Source organism: Triticum dicoccoides, chromosome 6B (genome assembly GCF_002162155.2).
Source record: "Triticum dicoccoides isolate Atlit2015 ecotype Zavitan chromosome 6B, WEW_v2.0, whole genome shotgun sequence".
NCBI classification, from domain to species: domain Eukaryota; kingdom Viridiplantae; phylum Streptophyta; class Magnoliopsida; order Poales; family Poaceae; genus Triticum; species Triticum dicoccoides.
The window spans coordinates 684,249,960-684,258,487 of NC_041391.1; the positions used below are offsets into that span (position 1 = coordinate 684,249,960).

The 8,528-nt window shown below is 49.8% G+C and overlaps 1 protein-coding gene across 4 annotated transcripts; it reads left to right on the forward strand.

The window, feature by feature from the left end:
- The first annotated feature begins 427 nt into the window (after positions 1–427).
- Positions 428–4,499, forward strand: LOC119324655. 4 transcript variants are annotated; one of them, XM_037598431.1, is made up of 5 exons: positions 428–695; positions 808–1,075; positions 2,062–2,167; positions 3,573–4,072; positions 4,285–4,499. In XM_037598431.1, exons 2-5 carry the CDS (start codon positions 1,004–1,006, stop codon positions 4,312–4,314), a joined length of 708 nt encoding a protein of 235 aa, XP_037454328.1. In that variant the 5' UTR covers positions 428–695; positions 808–1,003; the 3' UTR covers positions 4,315–4,499. The 4 variants fall into 4 exon arrangements, with proteins under 4 accessions (XP_037454328.1, XP_037454325.1, XP_037454327.1 ...); XM_037598428.1 differs by having other exon boundaries at positions 3,573–4,499; XM_037598430.1 differs by having other exon boundaries at positions 2,065–2,167; positions 3,573–4,499.
- The last annotated feature ends 4,029 nt before the right edge of the window (positions 4,500–8,528 follow it).

Consider the following 8,528-nt stretch of genomic DNA (forward strand, 5'->3'; position numbering starts at 1 on the left):
TCATAGAATTAACATGAGATGGTCATAAAATGTCATAAACATGAATGGTTCATAATTTTTCAAAACGGTATTCTCGTTGGTCCTGTTTATCTCAGGAATCAAAACATAATTTAAAGTGTGATTTTCAGGAAATTTTAAATAAAATTTATTAGCATCGCAAAACATCAATACAGAAAATTCACTGTAAAATAGAAAAAAGGCCTGAATATTCCCCGCGGCAGCCGGTCAAACAACCGACCCATAGGCTTAATTCCTTTACAAGGAAAAACTTTAGCACTGGGCTAACATAACCTTGCCCACAGCCGAATACGGCCCTTTTACCGCCCGAAAGCCCACCAGTTACTGCGCGTGCTCGCCGGCCGTCCGATCTTTACAGGACGGTTTTGATCATCCCAGGCGGAGCAAATTCACGGGCCGGCCTAAAACCCTAAACATTTCTCCTTCGTCCACGATTCCCCCGCTCCGGCGACCGCCGCGGCGGTCCATGGCGGCGCGGTGGCTGCGCTCGTCGGAGCAGCGTGCAGCGGACTAAAGTCCCGCGCGCTCCTCCGTTGAGCGTGGCTGCCGGCATCGAGCATATGGCGTTCGGCAACGAGATTGAGGAGGCGAGCGCTGGTATCGTGCGAGGCGCGGAGACCTTGCAGCGTGCGCGTCCTTAATTGCGGCACCGACGCCGACGACAACGCGACCATACGGTGAGGCCCTGACCCCCAACATTGTTAGGGTGTGCCGAGTTGTGAGGGTAACATTTTTTGGGATTTCTGTAAACATCAATTTTCCTTCTCTGATTTCTAAAACCGTTGGTAGCGTGCCCCACTCAGCTTGTCCAGCCGATTGCCAATTCGGGTTGCCGTTGCAACAGCATCAGCACCAGAGCATACGCCACCGGAAATGGCGGAGAGTGTGTACCAAGAGGAAGGAGAAAGAGCTGATAGGAACAGTATCAACATCAGAGGAAGGAGAAGGAGGAGGGGAGGGAGTAGGAGCGGTGAGCCAAGGTCAAATGGACCGTGATGTAGAGCGGGGTAACGAGGAGGGGAGTGAGAGTTTTTATGACTGCGTCCTGGAGATAGAGGTATGTAAAATATGATCAAAATTATGTCTTTGTATCTTAAGCAACATGCAGTTTGAGATTTCCCTAGCATTTCACATGTATTTGCAGCACAATCAATTACTATGTACAATTCCAGGAGACGTTGTTTCTCGTTACAAACTTTTGAAACATCTAATTTGCTTGGGATTCGTAACAAAACATTTTAGATCGATTCATTGTACAGAGTCTGCATTGGCTTTGTACCCCTGCCTGGCATTACAATAGATTTTTGCATCAAGTCAATACACACCAAATACATATGAACTTCACTCTTCCTACTGAACACCGATTCGCATCACAAACTACAGGATGCTCTAGCAAGCAACACATATCCAAGAAGGCCAGCAGTGCACATCCAAGAAGGCCAACTGCACACACCCAACTCAATCGCTTGCAATGTTACAGCTTACCATCAACCACCACCGCCTCGTGTGCCCTGGTCTGACCAACACCCACCCGGCTTCCCCCAACTGCTGCCGCCTAGTTTCATCTCCAACTGCTGTGGCCTAAGATCGACACCAACCGTTGTAGCGGCAACTCGTCCAAATCCTTCACCCCGACGCTGCTTGTTGCCAGTTTTCCCTACCCGTCGCAGCTGACTGCTTGCTGCCACTTCCCAAATCGCCGCCGCCGCTGCCGCTTGAGAGAGGTGAGAGGGGTTGGTGCTGCCACCGCCGGTCATCCTCGTTTCATGCCATGCCTGCCGCCAGTTGTCATCTTCCCGTCATGTGCCATCACGACACTGGAATGGAGGCTAGGGACGGAGCCAACCCGTCTCTCTCCAGTCTCCACTATACCCTCAAACCAAACACACCCTAATGCCGCAACCACCAATCAGAATGTTCAATTAGTATTTAGCTGGAAAAAAATATGTGGTGCTTGTCACTTGTTTTAAGGCATTGTTCTAATATTGTGTAGGACTATCTTACATTGTTCTAATATTCTTTGCTGTTGTTTGACAACAAAAGCAGGAGTTCGACGACCCCCAGCACTTCCCACAGGAGACAGCCGTGGTTCAGGATCCTCAACATCCTACAGTCGGCGGCGAGACACATGCACTGCCTGGTCTCATGGGTATGTTTTGATTTTTTTTCTGATGATTTTCTTATACAGTATGAATTTTGTTGCTCTTTTGCTGCGGCAACAAGGTGGTAAAACCAACTATAGAGTATCATGTGAAAACCCTGACAAAGCTACTTAGCCGAAAACAAAGATAGCTATCATGAAGGAAAGTAAATTGAAATGCTAACAGCCTAAACTTTTTCAAGAAATGTGACAGCTAAATGATGTCTATAGATAGAGATGACTCATGCTACGAAAACCATACACAAGTGAATCATGTCATTGCCATAGGCAAAGGCAGTTATTACAGTGCCTACAGAACCATGTTCAGATAGTTATCGCGGTGCCTACAGAACCATGATATTGCCTTCAGTTATCCTACTGAAATAGCTAATTCATGACCACACCTATTGCAACCTTTCCACATGGCTTAGACAAATTTGTCGTAACGAGGACATCATTTGTTTGGCTTCGTTTGGAAAGATCAGATGCAAAGACTGCCGACACCACTGCTAAGCTGTCAGTAACTCAGCATCCAGAATCAAATGGAGATGGAAGCAGTTCACAGCTTAATTAATACCTGACTTGAATCCCCATTTTTGTCCCAATCTTAGCTGGAACTTCCTCGATGGATGAGGAAAGAAAAATTCGGGATGCCGGATGGGAGAGGATGGGCGTAAAAAGAGAGGGCACAAATACACAGTCCTGGGTTCCTGGCAATTACCCAAATCTTGAAAACTCACCGTGACGCCATCATAGCCTGTGAGGTGAAACATCATGTGCTAGAGCAGCGCCATCTTGGCCGGGGGAGAGTAAGAAGCAGTTGCGGCTGATGCGTAATCGCCTATAAGCTCGAATAGCTCGCAGTTGCACCACCCAATCAGGAGAAGTGGGCTAGCTGTTTCTTTTTCCTCGCGAACGTGCGACCAGTTTCATTTAATAGAGATTGACCAGGGCCCACCCATGTGCTGCGAGTAGTAATTGATTTACATCAGTTTTACGGGTGCGAACGGACCAACAAAAAGATTACATCGACATGGTTTGGGCGGTGAACCTTGGCTCATGGATTGATTGGGGTGAAGAATAAGTAATTCTTCCACCAGTCACATATATGATTAGTTTACTTACTTTACGACCTTTTAGAAAATTCAGATCAGCGTTTAGTGTTTTAGGTTCAGTTCAGAGCAAACACTATGAAGGTTTAGGATGTGTTATTTTAGCTAATGAGAATATTTACCCTTGGTCGCTACAGTTCATTGCAATTATTTTTTCATTGTATTTCATCATTGTGGGAAGCATATTTTTAGTTCTTGCTACATAATTGTCCATTGATTATGCTAAATTATCTATCTAAAAGAATCTCAGACACGTTCCATTTGTTTACTACTTACTCCCAACTTGTGTCTTCTATGAACAGGAAATGATCTCAAGTCCACCAGTCAGATTTTCAGCGTGGTCGCCGCAACGGTGGGCGTCGGGCTGCTACTGGCCTTCCTTGGGCTTGCAGTGACACCGACGGCGTCCCTCATGCACAGCGCTTCGATGTCAAGTTGCAGCGCCACCACTGATGACGTGGCACGGCTGTACGCACGGGTGGGCGTGGGGCTGGCAATCGCTGTTACACAGTTCCTCGCGTCGCTCGTTGGTGCCAGTGGAAAGGAAGAGACGGCGGAGCCACGCGTGCCTGTCATGCGCCGAGTCTGCGTTTTCGTTGCCGCTCTGTCGCAGCTAGGTTTGACCGTCAGCGTCTCTTGGAGTCTGATCCTCGCAGTTTCACCGCGCTTGGGTCAGATGCGCTGTTGGCCACAGGTGACGAGGGACTTGTTGCTGACCGGGCTGGACGGGCATTTCCTCCGCCTTGAGCGCGTACCTTGTTTACATCGGCTTGGCCTGTGTGTTTGGGACCGGCTGATGATGGTAGGTTACATGGTAACTCTTCTCTTGAAATACTACCCATCTAATTCGAACATCATGCATTGTACTCCCTCCGTCCAAAAAAGCTTGTCCCAAGCTGACACTCAAATGGATGTATCTAGCACTAACTTGGTGATAGATACATCCATTTGAGGGACAAGTTTTTTCGGACGGAGGGAGTAATGCCTAATGATTATGTTCTGTCCTATGTGCAGGGGAGTTCCAAAGCTCGTGCAAAGGCCTAGTGGTACTGTGTTTCTTATGGATTTGGTAGACCAGGGTGTGTGCTGGTCGATCATGTCGGCACTGTTGTGATTCCACTTTGTTTATGTGCATTTGGTTTATAATAGTTGGACTTGTGCGTGGATAGATTCGATTTGGTGTGGTTTCTGCTGGCACATGGGATTTAATGTGATTTGCCTCCTTATATCATATGTAGCTTGTTATGATGGTTGTGAGCTTGGTGGATTTTGTCCTGCTGCGGGCAGAGGGCAATGTTGAATTGTGTTGACAGCTTGGATGATACTCAGCTTCTCGAGCTTTGTTGTGCTGTGCTAGACAAGACAGAAGCCGCCATGTTTCCCTTTTTTTTCATTTTGATTTTTTTAGTGAAAATCTAGCTCTCTTTATTACTCAAAAGAAAGGGGTACAATATAAGTAGCTGGTGAATTCAGAAGCCACACCTGACGACCATACCTAACAAAAATTAAAATTGCGAGCTAGATTATGAGCGTGTGTATTTGACGCCCGTAATATATGCCATCATAACTGCGACAGATAGTTGCGACCACTCCTCTATTATCGTTTCTCAAAACAGCTGCATCAACGTTAATCTTCATCATATGTTGGGGAGGGGGATCCATCTTGGGGACATGGATCGTCTGACGTACTGCAGTGTGCAATTCGGTCACTGACATGTGGGCTCGTCTGCCGGATGGCGCACATGTCAGTGACCCAACTGCACCCTGCAGCACGTCAGGGGAGTTGAGTCAACCCCCCGTGGATCGCCTGTCATCCGGACAACCAGCCCAGTCGGCATCAGAGAAGGCCGAGAGCTCATATGACGGTGCAGGCTGAAGATGCAGACCATAGGCAGCAGTACTACTGACATAGCGCAAAATACGCTTGACGGCTGACCAGTGAGACGTCCTGGGTGCATGCAAAAACTGACAGACACGGTTAACTGCATAGGAGATATCAGGCCTGGTGATAGTGAGATATTGCAGACCACCAACAATACTGCGATACTCAGTAGCATCATCAGCCGAGAGAGAGTCACCATCAAGAGCAGACAACCGATCAGTAGCAGACATCGGAGTGAAAACAGGTTTGCATTTGAGCATTCCAGCACGACGCAACAAGTCCAAGGAGTACTTCTTCTGAGTGGGAGTCAAACCTGTAGAGGACCGTGAAACCTCAAGACCAAGGAAAAAGTGAAGAGCACCCAAATCCTTGACAGCAAAATCATCACGAAGAGCAACCACAAGGCGATCAGCTGCAGCAGCCGAAGAACTGACAAGGATGATATCATCAACATAAACCAGGATATACATCGTAACCTCAGGGCGCTGGAGGAGGAACAGTGATGTATCAGCAGTGGATGGAGTAAACCCAAGAGCCCGAAGAACAGATCCAAGGCGAGCATGCCATGCACGAGGAGCCTGTTTCAGTCCATACAGCGCCTTGACCAGATGACAGAGATGATGAGGTCGTGTCGGATCAACAAAACCAGGCGGCTGACGCATATAAACCTCCTCCTCCAGAATGCCATGGAGAAAGGCATTCTGTACATCAAGCTGACGAAGGAACCATCCACGAGTAATCGCAAGAGACAGTAGTAACCGAATGGTAGTAGGCTTGATAACTGGACTGAACGTGTCTTCATAATCAAGACCATACCTCTGTTTGAAGCCCTTGGCGACTAACCGTGCCTTGTAACGCTCAATGGAACCATCAGCATGGCGCTTGACCTTGAAAACCCACTTGGAATCAATGATGTTGACGCCAGACTTTGGAGGAACAAGACGCCAAGTATCATTCTGTTGGAGGGCATGAAACTCTTGTTCCATTGCAGCACGCCAATGAGGAATACTCAACGCAGCCTGAAAATGACGAGGCTCTGCATTAGGGTCACCAGCAGTATGAGCCATGCACGCAGCAAGCCACGCAACCGTGCCATCTGTCCGCTCTTTCGGGCGAAACACACCAGACTGGCTCCGTGTGCGCGGTCGAAGTGTGACGGCAGAATCTGCCGGAGCCGGAGCTGGAGCAGAATCAGCAAAGGTCGTGGACGAGGCCGAAGCCGAGTCCGGCGAGTCAGGCTCCCCGGTGGCCGAGGCAGGCGACGAGGCTGCTGGGCTAGCGACAGCACCGGCCGGCCCAGGGGACGCCCCCGCCAGTGGCCCAGGCGAGCCACACAAGGCTGGTGACGCCCGCGAGCCAGGCGAGCCGAGCGAGGGTCCCGCTGGTGTGGACGAGGCTCGCGGGTCGGGCGAGGTGGCCACTGGCGAAGCCTGCGAGCCGGGCGAGGCGGCTACTGGGGTGGCCGGGTCCTGCGAGTCGGACGAGGCGGGCGAGGCACCCGCCACTGGCGCTGGCGTGGGTGAGCCAGGCGGGCTGACCGCCTCGGGCGACTGGAGAGCGGGTTGGCGGGTGCCACCCGTTATGCATGGCACATGCACGTCCCGACCAGAAGAATCATCGGCGACCTGTTCATCAAGGAGCTCGAGCCGAGCACCGCGTCCAATACCTGCTGCATGATTAGGAAGCAACGCAGGGGCATATGCAACATCCACAAACTGATCAGGCGTAGGTGTAGACACATGCATTGGTGGTGTGGAAGTGGAAGTGGTGAGGTCAGTCGGAAGTGCACGAAAGGGAAACACATTTTCATCAAACACAACGTCACGAGAGATGTAGACACGGTTGATAGGAACATTTAAGCACTTGTACCCTTTGTGAAGAGAACTGTACCCAAGAAAGACACACTTCTTAGACCTGAACTCTAGCTTGCGCTTGTTGTATGGACGGAGATGAGGCCAGCAGGCACACCCAAACACCTTGAAGAAAGTGTAGTCCGGAGTCTCATTAAGCAAGAGCTCAAGCGGAGTTTGCATTTTCAGAAGCCTCGAGGGTAGCCTGTTTATAAGAAAACAAGCTGTAGAGAAAGCATCACTCCAGAACCGAAACGGGACGGAGGCATGAGCTAGCAAGGTTAAGCCAGTTTCAACAAGATGACGATGCTTACGCTCAGCAGCACCATTCTGCTGATGTGTGTGAGGGCATGACACGTGGTGCGAGATCCCAAGCTTATTAAAAAACGAGTTGAGGTTGTGGTATTCACCCCCCCAAGTCGGATTGGATTGGACATGGATGATTTTGTGCTTAAGAAGGCGCTCAACGTGTGCTTGAAACTGAATGAAGACATCAAACACATCAGACTTTCGCTTAATAAGATATAACCAAGTGAAACGGCTGTAAGCATCAATGAAACTGACATAATAATTGTGACCACTAACGGATGTCTGGGCATGACCCCATACATCAGAAAACACAAGCTCAAGAGGATGTTTCACAACACGACTAGACTCTAAAAACGCAAGCTGATGACTCTTGCCCTGCTGACAGGCATCACAAATTGTTTCAGCAGTTTTATTGGACACAACTGGTAGATCATGACGATGCAAAATATGTCGAACTATGGGAGTCGCCGGGTGACCAAGGCGCGCATGCCAGTGTGTAGGCGACACACGAACACCACTGAACACCTGAGGAGAGGACGACGTGGAAGAGGAGCGCGGCGCATCAAGTGCATACAGGCCATGGCGAAGACGACCGCTAAGCAGAACGGCCCTCGTGTCCCGATCCTTGATAAAGAAACGAAAGGGGTGAAACTCAGCAAGGACATTGTTATCACGAGTAAGTTGAGGAATGGACAACAAACTACGTGTAGCAGAAGGAACACGAAGGACATTAGATAGATGCAATGTGCGAAAGTTGTGTGCAAGGAGAGAAGCCTGACCAACATGAGAGATGCGCATACCTGCTCCACTAGCGGTGTGCACCTGATCATGACCGCGATATGGCTCCTGAGTAGAGAGCTTACCCATCTCACCGGTGAGGTGGTTGGTAGCTCCAGTGTCCATGTACCATGCAGGATCAACGGAGTATGACGAAGTGCGACCATGATCATGACTCGTCACAGCAGCGGCGGCCTGCTTGTCGTTCCCCTTTCCGTTGTTGCCAAGGCCCAGAAAATCCTGCTTGTAGCGACGATGACAGCGAGAGGCAATGTGGCGCTCCAAGCCACATAGCTGGCACGCCTGTTGGGTACCACAAGAAGAACAACACGCCACGGGCCGGTTACCACCTGTGATGGTCGGAGCGCTGCCCCTCGAAGCCTGTGATGAGGGCAGCGCTGGTTTGCCTCCGGACGAGGATGACCGCTGAGGCTTGCCGC

What these genes read in the sequence shown, in the direction of transcription:
- LOC119324655 (XM_037598428.1), top strand. Translation starts at nt 1,004, where the DNA reads ATGGACCGTGATGTAGAGCGGGGTAACGAGGAGGGGAGTGAGAGTTTT. An exon ending in ACTGCGTCCTGGAGATAGAG is followed by an intron (nt 1,076 to 2,061) that starts GTATGTAAAATA and finishes TGACAACAAAAG; the next exon opens with CAGGAGTTCGACGACCCCCA. An exon ending in TGCACTGCCTGGTCTCATGG is followed by an intron (nt 2,168 to 3,572) that starts GTATGTTTTGAT and finishes TTCTATGAACAG; the next exon opens with GAAATGATCTCAAGTCCACC.